The sequence below is a fragment of the Corvus cornix genome, chromosome 6 (genome assembly GCF_000738735.6).
Source record: "Corvus cornix cornix isolate S_Up_H32 chromosome 6, ASM73873v5, whole genome shotgun sequence".
Taxonomy (NCBI): domain Eukaryota; kingdom Metazoa; phylum Chordata; class Aves; order Passeriformes; family Corvidae; genus Corvus; species Corvus cornix.
The window spans coordinates 16,783,145-16,803,310 of NC_046336.1; the positions used below are offsets into that span (position 1 = coordinate 16,783,145).

Sequence of the window (20,166 nt, forward strand, 5' to 3'; positions counted from 1 at the left end):
AACCCCAGCTCTCTCAGCACTTCCACACAGGAGAAGTGCTCCATCCTTCTTACCATCTTCGTGGCCCTCTCTGGACACACTCCAACAGCTCCATGTTCTTCCTGTGCTGAGGACCCAGAGCTGGACACAGCACTCCAGGTGGGAGAGAGCAGAGTAGAGGGGTATTAGATGCTGCATTCAGTTACATTTCTAATTATCCATTGGATGGCCGGACAGACAAACATGCCAGAGGCTCTCAAACTCCTTCACCAACCTCTGTCAGCTGGCTTTATAGTTTAACCAAAGCAATGTCCTGAGGTGGAGTCAGAAGCAGGCAGCAAAGAACAGTTGTTCCTGGAGTGCCAATTTTGGAGTGAATTTACACAAACCCCACAGAGAAGCAAGAAAAAGAACCACCTATTCTGTCTGCAGGCAGCTCTCCTAGACTGAGACCAACAGCTTCAGACACGTGAGACTTTTCTCACACAAGCACCATAATTCACGAGTGTCACCTTGCCAGCCATAGGCCTAACTTGTGAACACATCCTGCTCCACCTCCACTTGCTGCCCTTCTCTGCAAGCCACGACTTCCCTGCTTGTTTCTGCACAATTACCCAGACACTGGGAGCAAGCCTTGCAGGAAATAGAAATGACATCACTGCTGGCTAACTTGGTCTGTTCATCACCTAACCAAGCAGCAGTTCAATCATTCAGGCACCCAAGTGGCCACAACAATGTGCTTCAGGAAACTGGGAGAGAAGAAACTTTTCAATCAGCTCCTGAAGCACCGTATCTAATAAAGGGCAAAGAGGCAGAGTTTAATTTTTGTAAGTCAAACAAGTAGCAAGAAGAATCTCAAGCATTCAAAGCCTCCTTCCATATGTTAGTTACCTTTTGTCACGCTTAAGGTAGGTTATTCTCTGGCCAAGGCAAGATTAACATATTGTTCAGAAAACTGCACCAAAGACATTTTGCTTCTTCTGTGGTTAGAGCATCATTTTAGAGGTAAGTCCATACATGACAAACTACTTTATGCATATATATATATATCCACACACATATATAAAAAACTCCCCAATACCTATAGTAAAATGGACTCAAGTCACAAAGTCAACAAGTAATAACATACAGGAAACATATTTCATATTTGTTGAATGAAGCAAAAGCTGTTGTAACTTACACAAGCGTTATATAGAATTGTTAAGTCTATGAGAACTTCATCTGTTCCGCTCAGTCCAATTACCAAGAGCTCAGAAATAACCCACTGCAGGATTTCTGCTATATTTTACATGTTACAACTTCCACTTTTCAACATTCTGTCAGGCATCAATAGAGAACTGAAATATTCACAGTAAAACAGGCTCAACAGTATCTTAGTACAGTAGCTTACATGATTTTTATATTCATTTAATGAAAAGAAAAACTTCAGTCAACATTTGGAAGAGCTCTGAAAATGCTCTGCTGATTGTATCTGTTTGATTGGTTTTTTGGCAGCCAGATTAGGCTTACTGAGGCATTAAAAGGAAGGAAAATGGAAAAGCAAGAGGCAGCAAAATGAACACGTGCATAGACAACAATTTCAGAGCAGGACGTACAGAAGGAAATGGTGCAGTAAAGATGACGTGAGGTGAAGGTTGCTCGGGCCTAGGTGAGACAGCTCCTACACTGCAACATCTCCTGCTGAGCACGCATTCAGTGTAACCTTGGGCTCTCCCTTCCCACCTCTGGCAACCATTGAATGGTACTGCCTGGTTTTAAATGCTGCAGGACACACAATGGCCTTTAGGATATTCATCTGGCAGGTCAGGTCAGCCACTCCTACTCTAACCCAAATCCAAGATACTTCCTAGCAACTGACAAATCCTGGGATCTTCATTATAGCTATAGATCACAAAACTGAATAGGAGGCAATATTTTTTTTTTTTTACTGTACTGTGGTGGCTGATTGACCTGGCGTACAAGAGAGACTTCTTTGTAAGACAGTCCCTGGTGCCAAAGACTTAGTGATTATGGTGAGGGAAAGGAGCCTCTCCCAGGATGCCTTGTTCGGTTATGGTAATGTACCCCAGTTCAGCTTCCCCGGTGTTTGTTAGCCACACCCCTGTACTTAAGCTCGAGATGTCACAGGCTCGGGGTCATTTGCCTCTGTAAACCTTCACAAGTCATAGCAATAAACAGCTTTCTGTGGAACTCTATGCAAGGACCCTTCTCAACTCCTTGCCGTCAGCTTAATATTACCGAAGCCATCCCTGCATCTGTGCGTTCATGCGTGTGAGCCACACAACCAAAAGGGACTAAGTAATACTGTACTATTACTCTTCTTCACAGGCCACTTGAAGTTAAACTTCATCTACTGGCTAGCAGCTGTACAGAGATGTGTTTAAAACTTGAGAAACCAGAAGAGCTAGACTATGAAAGCATGTGTACTTAGACATGTTTTTAATAAAAAAGGAATGCACGTGTACAAGTGAAAATTTCCATGATAGAAACGTTCTGCTGAGTTTGCATTAACTTCAGGAGACCTAAGGCAGGGGGAAGAGTTAGTCTCCTGACCTTGGCCAGAAGCCAGGCATGACCTCTCAGATGTGGTGAATACCATTCAGCAGTCTCATTCACACAGCTTTCCTCACTGGAATGCTGGAAGAGTAATTCTTCTGCAGACTAAGCAAGGTAGTAAGGGAAAAATTAGGCTGGCTGGAGGTTGGAGGAAGACTCAACACTGGGTAAAGAAGAGATGGAGGCTCCTGCTGACAACTGGTTCAGTCCTCAAGCTTGAGTCTTAGCTTTTTTGCAGGCTGGCACTGCGGCTTCTTCCTCCTCAACCTTGCGAGGCTTCTTCACCGTGTACACCACGCCACAGGCACTCTTTCGAGTTTCTGGAATATACAAGCAGAAGCTGCAGTACCAGTACCTCAAATACCCAAATAAAACACATTTAAGGCATACTCAATTCAGGTGTCCATGCCCCAAGCACAGTTGGAGCCAGTCAGTCAGCACACACAGCAGGGAAGAAACCTGCATGGGCAGGAGCTCGGGATTCACTGCATTACAGAGTGGAGAAACTGCTGGGGGGAAATACAATGGTGGGTGTAGGAGTTATAGCAAACCAAGGAAAACCGAGGTCTGCAGGGCCTGGGGAGCTGCAGAGACACAAAACCATAGGAAACCAGGCTTAGTCAGTTCAATAATCACAGAGGGACACATTCTTGAAGCACTGTCAAAAGCATTTCTGAGCCAAACTTACTGTTCTTAAAAAAATACTAAAAAACGCATTCACATACCCCAGGATTCTTAGACTATGTGGGCACAGCTGTATTGGCAGAGGATCCCCTACACACCAAGGAAGTGATCTGATGGTATTCAAGGATTTTATTTACTGAACCCTCAACATTATTATAAAATACTGGTGTGTGATGTTACCCAAATCCTCACATTTGTCAAATAACCCACTTGGAGCCCAATCCACTTTTGTAATTACCAGCGGGAAGCTTCTGTGCAAAATTTGAGTTAGAAGAGATTCCCTACAAATACTCTATTAGCAAAGAGGCTCTGCAAGAAGCTTGCCAAAATATACTGACTTATTCTGGGCTAGTATCCTCTCTGGGACAAGGGAAATGACACCTGCTATTTAATTTCACAGATAAGATAGATGACAGGCTTGAGAAATCCCACATAAATTTGACAATTCCTTCAACACACTCTGTATCTCTATGTAGATGAGTAGCAGGCTGGAGAAAAGCCTGTTGATTTTGCCATGAGTTTGAAATTATCCACACTGAAGAGTGAGTCAGAAATAATCCACATACTAAAGCATCAAAAAGGGATATGACTAATGTTGCTTCTGCACACATACAGCAAAAAGGCAAATGCAAAACACACGCATACCCATTTCTTGAAATCAATCACTTAGTTTCTGTCAGTGTCACAAAGATCAGCATTCAAACCTTTCTGAAATGGGATAGTTTCACTACAAAGCACAGCAGGCAGGCCCCTATTTTGGCTAAACCATTTATGAATCATTAATGTGGTTGAGCGAGTCCTCCAGCACAGACAGCACCATCAGTTCAGCCACTGATTTGCCAACATGGCAATGAGGGAAAATAAAAACACCCTTGCCACACAAGCTCCTCTTCATGCATTGGACAAAGAAGCTAAAACCCCAATGACTTGCTCTGTAAGGTCTCAGACCTTTTGGAGAATATGCATCAACAAGAGCTTAGTTCAACAAACGCACACGCTCCTTAGAGGAGCTTACAAGTGCTTACCTCCATGCAGCATGGTGGCTCTGCAGTTGGTGGACACAGCTGCCTTTGCTTCGCTTTCTGAGAGGCCAAACAGCAAACCTCTGTCACTGCTGCTCAGGATCAAAACACATGGAAGCAACAAACAGAACAGGGAAGTCTCTCTGCATGATAGGTTTGCTTACTCTGCAAATAACTGGGAATTAGCGAAGCTGTAACTCAAAGTGACATTTTGCATAAGGTTACCCAGAGGCGGAGAAATGAGGCACCCAATTCTCCTGGCTGCAGTTCCCCAGCAGCCCTCCTGGAAAGCTCCTGGCAGCGTTGTGTCTTTCCAGACAAGAAGCTGTACTTTTGAAAATAAGAGACTGTCAGCGCAGGAACATTTTAGATGTGCATAATCAAGCAAAAAAATTACCCCACAGAAAATTTCAGTTTTGGGGACATGGCACTGTCTGATACAAAAGCATTAAGCTGAAGTTTCCAGTCACCTTAGCAGGGATGACATCACATTAGCTATGTTAATTTGGGTTGAGCCTGACTGCTCATTTTAAGAGGGAAGCAAATGTTGTGCATAAAATCCTTCCAGGCCACACAGCCTCCCACACAGTTCTCATGACTCAGAGCATGCTCCTTCACTTTGAGGGACAGGCCAGATATGTGCTTCTGGGGTGGGAGAGTAATAAAAATGCATCTGAGCTCCTAAGAGGAGGGAAGAAAAGACACTCTCCTTTGTTTCTAGAACACAACCTCTTATTTAACATTACATGGGTACCTAAGGACTGGAAAATTCAGAACAGAAGTAGTTACTGCTCAGATGGAAACTTCTAATTTTACATAAATACAATTTTATAGCTTCTGCTACCAAAAATGTGGCACTTAGGAGATACTAAGTAATAATTTCTTGTTTGGTTCACAGTGTCCATAGATTTTTATAGGTTTTATTCATTTCTCTACTTATACCCACCCAACATTAATGCATATCACAACAAAACATTCCTGTAGCTGAACACAAACATCATTATTTACAGTGACTGCTCATGCCACCTCATGACCAAGATCTGCTGCCCCTTCCACACACAGAGCTCTGATTCAGTGAATTGGTCACCAACAAGTACCACTGTATAAAGTTCAAGGACTGTAAAGGATGAAAAGAATTTCAAAACCACTTTAAAGTTTCAAATGTTACTACTAACTGCTGCCTTTGACTTCAGAAAAGGATACAGATTAGCAACATCGTAAGGACCTCGGAGTTCTAGAGGCTAAAACAAAACAAAGAAGTTTGGATATGTGAGTGCCCTCGCTTGCAGGCTGACAGTGTGAGCAGGCAGGGCAAGGCTATCAGACAGGCAAGATTAAATGCTACATAATAGCAAGCTACTGAAGGTACTAGGAAATCAAGCAAATATCACTATTTTGGCAAACAGAGTCACTCTGTCTGGGAGAAAACTGTCATGGAAAATGCATTTTTTTGCAGCAGCAAAAAAATCCCCCAAAAACCAACAAAACAAACCAACCAACCAAAAAAATCCCCAAACCCACAATACAATTCTTTGGTAATGGCAATTATATTTAAACTTACAAATTTTATATGTTTAATGTGTAATTAAAGCTGTATTTTCAGCCACAGATAAATCTTCAAATTGTTCTGACTTTAAAAAAAAAATCTGGGACTTACCCTTTCAGCTGCACTAGATATAACTACGTTCTGGAAAACAAAAGAAAACAAACATTCACCTGTCAGACAGCATCAATAAATGAAAAAAAAAAATAGCAAGAAGCAAAGGCTTCATGAGCACTAGCCAAGTTCAGGCTCAGGGCCCACTTGAACATCAGAGTATCTGATGCCCTCAGATGAAGTGAGCTCTATTCAGGGTGGGCATCTTAATTTGGGGACACAACTAAACTCAGTTATTGCCCTGTCCCCTACACAAAGAGGGGCACAGGCACAAGCCCTCCCTTGTAATTACAAACCTCTCACAGCCAGACAGGAGATGAATAAGTACAGCACCTTTTAGAGGGATAGGCTAAGCAGTGTAAGTGTCAAGAGTGATGGTATTAAGCAAGCACCTATTAGCCTGTATCTCTCATGGAGGACTTCAAAGTGCCCTTAAGGATAAAGAAAAAATGCAAAGCTGCAGGCACTGTGTTAAGAAGTGTCCCCTTTATTTACAACAGCTGAAAGAGGCCCAATACAAACAACTCACCCTGAGCTGTAACAGAAATGGATTTAGGAGTCCAGAATCCCCCAGAAGGAGCTTACAGATGGTGCCTTGAGACAGTTTGGTGCTCCCAAATTTTCAGCCTATACTGTTGCAGTATAACTCAATGCTAAGCATTCACGTTGGCCTTGACCATACTCACACTGCTTCTGGAAATGTATCTACACCTAGGCAGTGGCTGCCTCTTTGCGCCACACACTCATTTCCCTCAACACTGGCACCCCTGTGAAAATCACCAGGCAAAGAAATCCTTCTCCCTTCTCTCACAAAAGGTTTCTGCAGAACACGTATGTGACTACACAGGGGCTGGCAGATCCCACAGCTCAGCTGCCAGAACTCTTCTGATGTTAAGCTTCCAAGGATGCTCACCTAGGGGAAGCCTGTTTTGCACAGCTGGTAACTCTGCAGCAGCAAAATCTCCTTGCACCTTTTATGATACTGAATAAAAGGCTTTCGGAATTCTTGCTTGAGTGGGTGAGAATGAGAATTGTGCTGAGGCAGAGACAGACTTTCCCTCTCTGACATCAGTACCACCAACATATCACGCCATCTCTGGTTTCAAGGTGGGGCTTTAGATCCCTTCCCCACTCTGCTTGGCTTCTCCTGCCACCTCCCCAGCACAAAGAGCTGGGCAGGCACTGGAAGAAAATGCCCTGTATGCAGCTGGAACTCAGCAGCTGGAAGACCTACATGAAAATGAGTGCATGTTCACACTACGCCCAAGGTTTCCTTGTGTGCTGAGGAAGAGAGGATGACTCTGATGAGGACAGATGACTCTGCCTTACCATAAGGAAAGCCAGAAGCAGAAGCAATATATACATCAAAGTGACTTAACAGCACACATCCAGATGGAGCCTAAGACTTTTTTTTTTTCTGAATAGTTCACCTTTAAAACGACTACACTATGGATCCCAAAGGTGCTTTTGAGCCTCAGTGGTGCTGACTGCAAGAGTTTGCTGGGAAAATTCAAGTCTCCTGCTCCAAACTGTAGAAACTAATGCCTGTTGCCCAGGCTCAGAGAAGCTCCCAGAGCAGCTGCATGAGACATCTCAAACCAGCACGGAATTGTGGATCACATCTGCGCATTGGAGATATGCTCTGCCTGGTTCAAAGGCAACTGGTTTCCATTAGGGGACGGGTAAGATGGAGGAAGGAGACAAGAGCAGACAAGAAAAGCACTCCTGGCAAGCGAAGGAGAGGCAGGCAAAGGCAAATCCAAGAGAAGAGCTAAAGGGAAAAACTCAAAGGCAAAACACTGTCTCCCCAGGTAAAGCAGACAGCAGCTGTTCAGCACACTGCTCCGGGCAGCCTCCAACTCAGTTACCAAAACACGGGAGGTGAGGGACTGTGGCTATACACACCTTCTGTCTGGCAAGGCAGGTGAGCCTCTCCTTCATTCCCTGCACATTTTAATGTTTTAAAGACACTGCTCAATGCCAGCCCTGAGAACACCAGTAAATTTCTGGAAGTTTCTCTGCCCTGCTATAATAGAGGAATAAAAGGATCCAAAAGCTACTACAGGTTCAGCAACTACACGTTACAGAAGGTAAGAGTTGCATGCCAGATGCTAATGGAAGCAGCCTACGGACCAGCCATCCCATGTCTCATTTAAACAAGGGCCTTTACCTCACTGATGGAGGCAAACTCTCAGTAAGGGCTAATAACCATCTCTGCTGGTCCACAACCTACTCAGTCTGGAGGCAAAGAACAAAGACAAGCTAGCAATCCTCTTCCAGTGCCTAACAACAACTTGTCATATGCAGCTCCAGCTGATTTACCTTCCAAGCACAGATGAAACACTAGACTGACAGACGCAGAATGAAAGGGCACCATGCACAGACTGAGCACCTGAGCGTCTCACTTGCCCTGTGACATCAACTCAATTGGTGCTCTCCAGTTCATCAAAAACCATGTGAGAAGCACATCTTGAACTGCCCAGATGAAAGGGGAGCAGCATCAAAAAGGGTATCTCAGAGGAAAGGGGTCTAGTGCGTACAGAAGTCATGTCCAAGTCAGTACTTCATGTCATTAAGTGCCAGAGCTGGGCTTCTCAGGAAAGGCTGTGCAAATATTTCTTCTGTAGCACCAAGGAAATTTATCTGTTTGACCCACCCTGCTGTCCTACAAAAGCTGCCATGCTTGAGGAGAACTGAGCTAATGATGGATCTACTTTTAATTTGCCTTCCAAGCTCTATATCCCACTTCAGATTTTCCAAATCCAGCTACCATTCAGATCCAGTTTCTCTGGACAAGCCACATGTGGCAGAGGCCATTTACAATGCAGAAGGGGGAGCTACAATTTCTGTTAACTTTGATATGTATTAGGATATGACCCCCTATTAAAAAGCATGCCCTGAGAGGACACAGCATAAGAGACAGCTTAACCTGGTAGCCTGGGAGGAGGTAAGTTATGAAAGCAATGGGTTACAGGCATCTCCAAGTTACTTCTTCCTTGGGTTTCAGTAGCATGGAAGAATGCAGTTCATCTGACTGCAGCCAAGCCTTGGCTGACAGCCAGCTAGCTGTTAGGTCTATTTTGGACACAGGGAATTTACTAACCATTTAGCAAAACAAGGCTTCTACATTTTTTTCTTACTGTTTTCTAGCCCCCATATTCAAAGTATAGAGTTAAAAAAGAGCTTTTGGCCTATGAGAAATATGAAAGGGAGGATTTTAAAGAAATACATGGATTTCAGTTCTAGTGCAAACCCTTAGATGTTTGGTACTTTATCCCCCCTCCATCCTCTCCCACCTTTGTTTTGGGAATTGCATACCATAAGAACACATGGATTGTTCTGGAAAAGGAATCTAACGGCTTGATATCTTAAGAAGAAAGCATGCACTGGTACAAGACTGGAAGTATCTGGAGCTAGAATGATTGTGTCCTTGTGTTAGTAGGCCAAGATTTAGTCACAGCTTCAGATGCCCCAGCATCACACATTTAAAATGGCTCAGTCTGTACAACTCCAGAAGTATTTGAACTGAATTAATTACCTTGTTTTCACTTTGAGAGCTTACCTTTCCTTTGCAGATCTGCATCAGGCTGATGGCATTTGAAATTGTGTATCTTCTCATTGTGGAGTCTTTGATGGCAGGCGTGTAAAGAAGTTCAAAGTAAATGCCTCGATCTATTGCCTTCACATGAAAGAGAGTGATCAAAAATCAAAAGGAGAGAAGCCTAACAATCTAACAACTGCTGTCTATTATTGATGTAGCTTATTCTCAGTTTAACTGTGTCATATACGAAAAAAAATAAAGCAGAACTGTTCCAGTAAGAGCACAAGCATAGCATGAAAGAAGAGCAGGGGAAGGCTTCACTGTACACCAGATACATGTGCATAAATCTTCGGATGACAGATAAATGAGGTTTAACAAACAAATACCAGCCACTTATTTGCTGTAATTGGCTATCACTAATATATACATAGTATCACAGAGCCGAGGAGACAGATAACCACTGCTGGTTATCTGCTGCCTTGAAACTTTGAGGACTCTACTCCACTAGGCCCACACCCTGCTGTAAGAAAGATCACCACCTCCCTCAGTACCCATGTCTTGCAGATGAAGAATTTCTCCTTGCACAAAGCAGCAATGAGGACCCTTCTTCTGTCTCTCAGCACACTCCGGTGTTTGTGACTATGTTAAATAACAGTGAGTCACAGGAGAAGTTTCAAATAGGAATACTGATAATATTTTCAGCTGCTTTGACATCCTTTGCTATCTGTCAAAGTGCCTCACCAAAAGCCTAGTATTCTTGTTTTCGCAAACATAGAAAGGTTAAGCAACTTGCACACAGTGTGCTAGCGATAAAGACACAACGTAAAGCCAGGAATTCCTTGTTCCATGGCAATCCTACGTTTGCCTGAAATGACACTCTATGTTTACACAAATATTATTAAAATATGCTGCAATGGTAATACTGTAAGAGAGTCCAGTAACTGAATACAGCTGCAATTAATCCAGCTCCCACCCATGCATGACCTCTGCACGCAAGCACAACAGAAGCCATATATGCATTGAATGTTTTACACAGAACTGGCCTGATATCTGCAAACAAGATCAGCCTTAACTTATCAAAGCCAAACAGGTGATGGCAAAACACCAATTTCCAGTCAAGGTGATTTTTAACCTCATCCCTACCACTTCAGCTGCCTGCTACTCTGTCTGGCATCATAACAACCAAAACTGACTGCGCCAGGGTGCACAAATCAGTCCAACAGACAGACTGCCTTGAAGCTGGGAGTGTGGAAGATGAATAGCAGCTTGCAAGGAAAATGTCTCCCAACACAGGGCTTTAAGATCCACATAGCTCCTTACCTGGGTCAGCTGCTGGAGTTTTAGCCAGCTAGGGTGCTTTCATACAACATTGTTATTCCAAGTGGAATGTTGAAATCCTCAGTTTATAATAAAGTCCAATGTATTATTTTTATTCTGTCTCAGAATTAATTCTAGTTAATATTAAATTCTTATTCTGGGTCAAACTTTCTGAGAAAAGGAAGTAGGATTACTAGCCAATTCCAAATTTAAATTTTTAAGTACTAAGGACTACATCAGCCAAGAATATCCATCTGGAACAAACCTTTACATATATTCAGAGGAGAAAACAAGTTCCCCTAAGAGTATGTTCAGATTAAGTTTTCTGGCAAACTACCAACAGCAGGCAGAACTACATTTGATCCACACTGATAGCCATCTTGGGTCCCACAGCACATATTTAGCAATGCCACATTTGGTTCATTTACCAAGACATTATTTTGTCCAAGTATGGATTTAATACAGTTGTCTTTCAAGTAACCAGCACAACATCCTTCTCCTAAATTAACACTGCCATTCACATTTCCTGTCTTTTAAATCAAACGGCTGTTTCTCTATTCTGACACAGCTGTACCATTTCTGGTTTGGGAAGCAGCTTAGTCAGCAATCACACCATATCTCCCTGCTTAGCAGTGTAGTGGCCTTAAGGCTCTCTTTTCATTCCTTGGGAACACCACTTCTGCCTTCTTAAGTGGGGGACAGGAGGAGAAAAAGAAAGAACATACATCACTGTATTAAATGCTGCTGTGGAGACCCTGAAGTGAAGGACATTTGAAACAACATTATATATTATGCAAGAAAATAAAAGAACCACTTGGATAGGAATGGTGGGAGGAAGGCTGTAGGGAATTTGACTCAAATTCTGTATTTAATGTCAGTCTAACAGCAAGAAAACAATTTAGATGTAAATTTACCATATTCACAGGGGGCCTTCGGAAGTAGAATGGCAGCTTTTCTGTTACATTTATGCAGACCAGATCCACATCTAGTGTTGTGCAAGCAATCTACAGCAAAGAAATAGGAACAGATTATTATATATGCCAAAAAATGCATAACCAATTTAAGGTGTACTAATAGTCTCCTTCATTTCTTAATGCAACAAATGTCTCTCCAGGGAGAGTTCAGTTTTAAAATTAAGAGGTACTATGCCTTGCAGATATGCCAATAGAACAGCAGGACTATAGATGCAGAGCCTGAGCATTTGAGATTTAAAACCCAAGTCTTCCCTTTCTTATAGAACTAATTTTCCAATAAAATAATGGCCAACCCCAAGGCAGCATTTACTTTTTTTTTATAATCTGACAGAGGACATGCAGAAGCAATGCTGGGAACTAACAGGTAATAAAGGCCAACCCCATTTTACAAAGGGAAGAGCCCAGGAACTGCCCCTTGTCCCATCATGCTCTGCTTCCAGTACAGCACCTGTTTGTTTTCAAGATCAATTACTTAGACCAGAAGCAAAGAAGAAAAGACTGAAAGAAAAGCAGGATGTTAGACAGTGACTGGTGGTGCCACACACCCAATACTGGAGACCAACCCCCAGAGTCTCAGTTTCCTGGCTGGGTGGAGAATGTGCAGCTTCTCCTGACAGCCATGCCTCTGGCAGAGTCTGGAGACAGCACTGAAGGCTACAGTTTCAGAATTTGCTTTGAAGTTAAACCACAATTTACAGGTGTGTAAGAGATGGAGGGAATGAACAAGGGGCAGAGGCTCCTCACACTGACATACAGGGAAAATTAAGGTTACCTAAAAGGAAGTCCTTGATTTACATTGATCTCATGCACACAAGGTAGGAATTATGTATGCCTCCCCTGCAAGGATGATTACACAGGGCCAGACTAATGTCTGTAAGCAGTGTTGTTACAAAGAAGATAAGATAGGCTGAAGAAGTTGAAAAGGCATTTTCTGTGTGTAGGGGAACACTCTGCACTCAGAAACCTGCCAACAACTGCTCCAAATACACCTGGGCCAGGTGCCAACCATTCATCCATCCCGCCTCCCAGCAGAACTAAAGCAGTGGGGGCTGTGAGGAGCCCCAGGGGTAGGGGCTGCTCTAACACAAGGCACGCTACTCCTTAGCAAACTGGTCTTCTACCAGTTTGTTCACATGGAATTTGGAGGAGATGAGAGCAGAGGCCCAACTTTAGGAATGTTTCTTAGCTGTTGATAGCATTCTCTCCTAGACAAGAGAGCCACAGTACACATGGCAGGCAAACCAAGAGGTTTTTGAAGTTAAAATATCTCTGCCAGGACATTTAGACTAAACTTTTTCTTCATGCCCTACCTTTATCCTCCATTAGGCAGGACACAGTTGGAATCCACGGCACAGAATTAGACTTGCATGTGGAAGTTCACCCTACAACAGCCAGTTTTCCTCCTTTGCTTACAGGAGGTACAAATTACTACACAGAAGTGATTTATCGGAACATGCACAGAAAAAATAGCTCTGAGTCATGCCCTAGAAAATACATCAGCGAGGTCATAAAAAATTCAGGAAAAGATAATGCTGGAAATTAAGGAAAGCAAGAACGGACATCAGACACATGCAAGTTGCCCTATGTGATGAGAAATCGAGCCTTCCTAATCAGCTCCAGAAACACTGGAAAACTCTTCTCCATTTTGCAAATTAAGCACAGTGGGAGAGGGAGTGACTCAAAAACCAGGATATATACAAGATTCCAGTGACATGACCATTTCAGAAAATACCACCAAAGAAAAACACTCATACTTCCCCATGAGGATTTCCTGCACTGTATGAAAAACTGGAGAGCAGATTTCTCCAAGAACTGTAATGCTCAGCCTAGCTTTGGCTCCCAGACAAGTCAGACACGCAGGCAAGTTAAGGTTACCCTGCCTGCTGAAAAGATCTGAAGTGCAACAACTTCATCCAGAAAATATCACGCAGCAGTTGCACAGCCCAGCACCCGCCTGGCAACACTGTGGGGCAAGAGCCCCATCTACTGGGAAAGCCCAGCCAGCCATTAAATACATTTGCTACTGTTTGGATGCTCTGAAGCAAGCTTTGGCAAACATTTTAGGAATAAACATTGAAATTTGACTTTGCCCTACACCTTCAGACATATATGTAAGTTTTTTAGATACTGGTGATGTACTAATTGCTTACAAACAGCAGACAGAGCTAATTAGTACCATTAAAACAATCAGAAATCTTAGAAAGCAAAATTTTTGAAAAGCAGCAGGTACAGACCCTATTACCTGCATGGAGTGGGCATTCCTGTTGCAGGCCAAAATAATCTTTTTGGGAGACTTAAACAATGAACATGTTCTACAGTTGGCAAACATGGCTTCCTCATGCCCTTGAGGATATCAATTATTTGGAGAATTTAAGCACATCTTTCAGTACATGTCACTGCCACACTCAGTCACAGAAGAGCTTCCCTGGCTTGTGACAAGAAGGCACAGACTAGTTTTCAGCCATGCTAAAATTAGAGGACATCTCCAATGGTCATGTAATTTTTTCAGAACAACATGAAAAATCTTGTTCTATGGAGAACAATACAAATGCCAAAGTGTTGGTGAGAAAGTGATGCTCTTGAGGTAATATTGTCACCAAAAGCCAATAGGAAGTTTATTTGTCATGCAAGACCCACTCTTGAAGGCTTTATCCTTAATAATGCAACATCCATGAGTTGTAAGAGCCAAACTGTATGTGCTGAAACCCCCTGCACAATGTCACTTGCACCGGACTCCCTGTGTGATACCTCTATGAAACTGACCCAGCTCTCCATAGAGTCACACATTCTAAAATCTCTAAACAAAAGCCAACCATACAAACCTGCCCTGAATGTGAAAATGTAAGGATGAAGTCTTTCATCTCATGCAGTTTGCAAGAAACACGCTTGGGTTCCACCCCCAGTTCGAAGTGCTGCCAGCATGGAAGCAAAGGAGATAATCTCACTGACAATCCTGCTTCTTTCCCCACACCCTGTCCATCACCTGCCAGAGTATCAGCTGAACCAGGCACTGTCTGCTCTGGCCTGCCCAGAGCACCGCCACCCGCTTTGCGCTGGCACAACTCTCCGCGTGGCTGAGTGCTGAATCACACTGGGAAAGCGGATCTGCCTGAAAAATAACTTGGCAAAAACTCTGGTTACTGCTCAGCCAAAAGCAGGCTCCTCAAAGCAAACTGCCATGCAGCTAAGCAAGCAAGCAGCCTCAGCAGCAGGGCAGACAGGGACCTGCAGAAATGAGTGGCTGTTTATGCCAGTTTAAACACCACCACAGCTGGACATCCAACTGCAGCAGGAGTCGTGACATGGCTGAAAATAAACAATAATAAACCTTAAGTGAGAGAACACCCTTTTCCCAAAAAACAACACAGCACACCCCTGCTGATTACCTAGTTTCAGGTGTTTGTTTAAACACTTGATAAACTAATTGAGCTCACTTGAGAAGTGAGATTTTATACTATTGCCAGAGGTCAAAAGAAAAGTGGAGAGTGGCCCATGAAAATATTTTAAACCATCTGCCTCTGTCACATCCCTAAGAGTCCTAAAATCTTGCAAGGGAAATAAAATTCAGAAATTAGTTTCATTTAGCTGTAACTCTTATAATTAATGCTTGAATCCTGCTGAAAAATTCTTTAAAGTTCATGTTCTTCTACAGTCTCTTGCTTTGTACTTTACTTGGACAAGTCTTGAAAGAGGAGAGGAAATAACGTAGAAAAACAAAACAGAAGAAAACAATTTTAATGTGACAAAACAGGTACTCTGCAGTACTAGAAAGTGGCTTTAACTTATTTTAAAAAAACAACCACCAGACTCAGTTTTTAACTGAGAAGTTCCCTTTGAAGGTAAATTCTTCAAAGAAACTCACTTTTTTTTTGCCGTGCCTGTGCCTCCTTCACACTGCTTTAAACTGCACACCTGCTTGCTGCCTGCCAAGGCTAACAGAGATGGGACACTTCCACCTACTCACCCAGTTCAGACTTAAGGTTATTATTTATGAGCTTACAACAGGTCAGACATCACAAGTTCGGGTTTTGTAAGAAAAATTCTGACAAAAACGTAACTTGCTTCAAGGTGCTCCACCTGATCAGAACATCGACATCAGCTGTTATCAAGTACTTGAGAAAATTTAAATAAGAATATGAAGGAAATGGAGGTGAACACCTATCAGGTAACTCACAGAACCACATTAGCTCCACTTTAAAATCCTCCCTAGCATTTCAGAGACCAGGAACAAAGAAGATCGCAAGCACATTTTAGGGAAGTTGCCAAGAGCTTGAGAAGTTAAAGCTCAAGACAGACATTTTCTATATGATGATAGTACACATATATTGGGGGAAAAAAAAGATGTTTTTTCCCCTCACTAGAGTACAAGGAACACAAAGGCAACCACAGTGCAGGGGCATACAAGTCCATTCATCAGGTAGATGAGGTAGATGTTTCAGACTTTAACCTGTCACCTCAGGGTCTTGCAGCCTCCTGCAAATCCTCCCAACCCCCCCCTCAGCCTATTAACTGACCAGACAGCCTATAATGCTTAATTAGGTCCATGAGGTCTTTATAACATGGGAAATAAAATCAAAACAAAGCATGTACTTGGCACAAGGCACAAAAAGTTACTGAATGAGCATTACCGATGAGATGATTGTACTTACATGGAACAGTTTCTCAGTTTTTGGAAATACTGCTATGATGTCATATAACCTTATATTTGCAGATGTTGATCTCTACAAAAGGAGCAAACAATTACTACCTCGAATTCTGGCAGATGTCAAAGCTATGCACAATGATTATAACCAAAACAATGAGAAGAAAAATCCTTTCTCCCTGTCAAGTACTAAAACAAAGCCAATAATCATCCAATTACACAGCAGGTTTCTACAGTGAAGTCACTCATTCTCAGTTTGAGGCTTGTCCCACCCATCTACCAGGACACTTACACCATTTGCTTCGAACTTGTAGCACTAAAACATAACCAGAGACAAGGCTTGCTCATGGTCTCCTAGTTTATGCGCAGAAGTCCAGAAACAGAGGACCAGAACTGTTGTTCCATACTGACAAATGATCAACAGAAGCCATATCCAGTCTTGTAAGTCTACATCTCCTCATGATCACATTATTTGTTAAAGATGCAATCTGAGCAATCACTGCTGAGTGCCCTATAAAATCCAGGTAGTTCTACCCGTAGAATTTCCAAAGTTTCATTCATTCAACTGAGAAAAGGAAATGAAAGTTAGAAAATTGATTGTTAAGTATCCTTACCAAGAGATTGCAGTGGGAAGGATCAGAAACAACAAGTGTTAGCCGGGTCAAGACTTTAATTCTTTTACATGTCCCCTACAGAAAAAGGAATAATAAAAAAATTTTTTTAAAAACCCAAAGCAAAAATTTGTGGTAATTTCCACCCAGTCTGCTATAAAAAGAAAATGGTGTCATGCTTATAGTCTTGCTATACTAATTTTCTAAAGTCTGTAGTGACCCTTCCCTAATTTACAGCATCTCTTTGATATTATACCTGTCCTTACAAAGAATGACTTACTGTGTTTCTCTGGGGAAGGATGAATAGAAAGGAAAAAGAAGAAATAAAGAAAAACAATCGTGCAGAAAAATTGGGTATGTTTCACTACTGCTGTGATTCCCCAGGCAGGCCAGAACTGCAAGGAAAAGCAATTCTTGAATTAACCAATATCAGTGACCCATAACACAGTATTTGTATTTCTTTATATCCAAATTTTGCTCCATCAAAACCACAAAGTTATTTCCAAAACTTAAATTTCAAGAATCGCACTGTAATTATTCAACTACAAGCAGACTAAAAATTCACACAAAGCATTTTCTTTAATAATTTCTAAAATAACGAATAGAGCCTACCCTGATGCAAGTGTACTATTCTTTCAATGCTTGGTGTTTTAACCATGAAATAATGGACACATTTCTCTTTTTTGATTACCTCCTAATACATAAAATCACATATACAAACACACAAAGGTAAAAAAAGGTAACTCAGAATAACTATCTATCTATCTATCTAGACATATATATAACGTAACTAGACATACTTGTACAATAGGTAAAGATGGAAACAACTCTGAAGGAGATACTGGCTTGATGATTTCCTTGAAAGAGAACAGAACAAAGTTATTAAAAATGTCATGGGTGAGGTTTACAAGTAAACAAAAATTGTGTTCCAATCTTAAGAAGAAATTGACCAGGCTAACAAGACTATTTTTGTGGGACAGTACATGAACCATATTAAAAATTAATCCCAGGGCAGTTCTACTGAATTATAAAATGTACTTGTCTCTAGATGTGCATTCTGCAGCTAAAGCTATCTGGGAACATGCAATAAGGCAGTAGGTTTACTAAAGAAAACACAGCAAGAACAAATAACCCCAAGAAAAATTACCTGTTTCTTTTCTTTAAAATCGATGACATGATTAAGTGCAACTGCAGAATATCCCACTGAAAAACACACAGTAAGAATATTTTGTCCAGCAAACAAAAAGAAAACAAATCCAATGGGAAAACTGTAAAATACTCATTACTTAAATGTCTTTAAATTAATAATCACCTGCATATTTAGATTTCACAATATTTTTTAAGAAGACTGATTCACCCAAAAACTGCTTTAAAAGAGAAAAAAAAAAAAAAAAAAAAAAAATCTGTTTGGCTTTTAACACAGCCCAGGCCTGATAACTCTTACTCAGTGGCAGAGCTTTATGAACACGAATACTTGGGCTTGGGGTTCCCAAAGGTCTGGCCTAGTTTGGTCCTCTTTATGACTTTATTTATGGAAAACTGCTAAGTACATTCAGGATAGTTGTTAGAACTGCGGACAACGCAGAGCTGGGAGGCATACTGCTATCGGAGAAGGCGAGGCCAGCATTCAAAACGATGCCAAGTAAACGGAGGCGAAGGTGCGTTTAAAGGGTTCTGAGGAAGATGATACGCTTGCCAGGGGCATTTAAACCACCCGCCCCAAACACTGGACAGGCAGCACGTGGCTGTACAACAGTTCTGCAGGAAACGACCCGGGCCGTGAGGAACTGCAGGCGGAAAAACTTGTCCATGTTGGGAAAAAGCCAACTGTTACGCTGGGATAAGCGGGCAGAGACAGAGCTGCAGGGCACACAGGAGCTTCCCCTGCGACCCAGTCCCGGGCAGACCCAGCCCGGGGCACTTGGCTTGCAGAAAGCTGCGGGCTGAGCGGGGAGAGCGCAGAGGCGCCGGGGGAAACGCGCCCGCCGGCGGGGCTGGTGGCGAGGGTCGGCCCGTGCGGAGGGAAGGGAAGGCTCATCCCGGGGAGCCCGGCTTGTGCCCGAGCCAGCCCACAGGCTCCGGCTGTGCCTCCTGAGCCAGGGGAGCCGTCGCTCGCGTCCAGCCACTCTCCTGGCCAGGGCCGGCCCGCCCTCCCCAGCTCAGCCCCACCGAGCCTCGGGCCGGCCCCGCTCCCCTCCCCGCTCGCAGGACTCACGGTGCGCCGCGGCCTCCAGCAGGCTCTGCAGGGACTTTTTGTCCAGCCCCTGCGGCAGGTTCAGGTCGGCGAAGCCGGCCATGCTCACGCCGCGGCGGGCGGGGCGGGCCCGGGCACGGCAGCGGCGCACGGCAGCGGCACCGCCCCTGCCCGCCCGCCCGCGGCAGCCTGGGCCCTGTAGTCCCGCCCGTGCCGGGCCGGCGCCGCTCTCAGTCAGCACAGCGGCGACAGGCGGGGCGGGTGCTCCACATGGCCGCGGGTGCCTTCGGCGGTGGCCGGGGGAAAGCCTGTGGGGTGATTGCTCAGGCCTCAGGCGGGGCCCCTGAAGGTTCTCAGGCAACGCATCCCGGGCTCTGACGGACATTCCCCCCGACTCAGGGGATCCCCCGGCTCTGCCGCTCTCCGCCGCCGGCCAAGGCTCGCCGCGCCCCTCAGAGCCGCCTGGTGCCCACCAGGTGGAGCGTTAGCCCTGCTCCAGTGGCGTATTTATCCCCTGTTAATCTGGTTCAGCTCCACCTGAATATTGCCAATGAAAATCAAACCCAATCTTTTCTATTTATATAATTCTAGAGTTATTTTCTTTCCTGCAAAGCCCCGAGTTGCCATGTCAAAGATATCCCCTGACACGGAAAAGGGCTGAGGAATTATCACAGACGCAATAACCAGATAAAGTTCACTGTGTAGCACTGCTACGAAAAGTACAAATATAGTTCTACTGCTGAGAAATAGCACAGACTATGTAAAATACAAATGGAAATTCTCAATAGGTGGTTTTTGGTGACTTAGAGCAGCTGCTGAAGACAGCAGGTCTGCAATTCCAGTCCAACTTCATGTGGCCAGGCCAAGGGGTGCTTCACTTTTTCTATCTTCAAATTGGGCTAAATGCTCACCAGGGGAAGTCTGTGGGGGGTATCTGGAGTCCCGAATTCTTAATGAGGCAAAAATGCTTCTAGCCAAGGCCAAGGCTG

General features: G+C 43.5%; 1 protein-coding gene across 3 annotated transcripts; it reads right to left on the reverse strand.

Annotated features, from left to right (window-relative positions):
- Positions 1-853: 853 nt before the first annotated feature.
- RPP30 (ribonuclease P/MRP subunit p30) lies at positions 854-19,321 on the reverse strand. 3 transcript variants are annotated; one of them, XM_039553718.1, is made up of 12 exons: positions 19,199-19,321; positions 18,131-18,186; positions 17,784-17,840; positions 16,987-17,061; positions 16,380-16,451; positions 14,553-14,642; positions 11,671-11,760; positions 9,461-9,577; positions 5,899-5,928; positions 5,445-5,482; positions 4,245-4,324; positions 854-2,855 (listed from the first exon to the last, which is right to left on the reverse strand). In XM_039553718.1, exons 1-12 carry the CDS (start codon positions 19,278-19,280, stop codon positions 2,746-2,748), a joined length of 897 nt encoding a protein of 298 aa, XP_039409652.1. In that variant the 5' UTR covers positions 19,281-19,321; the 3' UTR covers positions 854-2,745. The 3 variants fall into 3 exon arrangements, with proteins under 3 accessions (XP_039409652.1, XP_039409654.1, XP_039409653.1); XM_039553720.1 differs by lacking the exon at positions 14,553-14,642 and having other exon boundaries at positions 19,199-19,320; XM_039553719.1 differs by lacking the exons at positions 854-2,855; positions 4,245-4,324 and adding an exon at positions 4,331-4,571 and having other exon boundaries at positions 5,417-5,482.
- Positions 19,322-20,166: the final 845 nt, after the last annotated feature.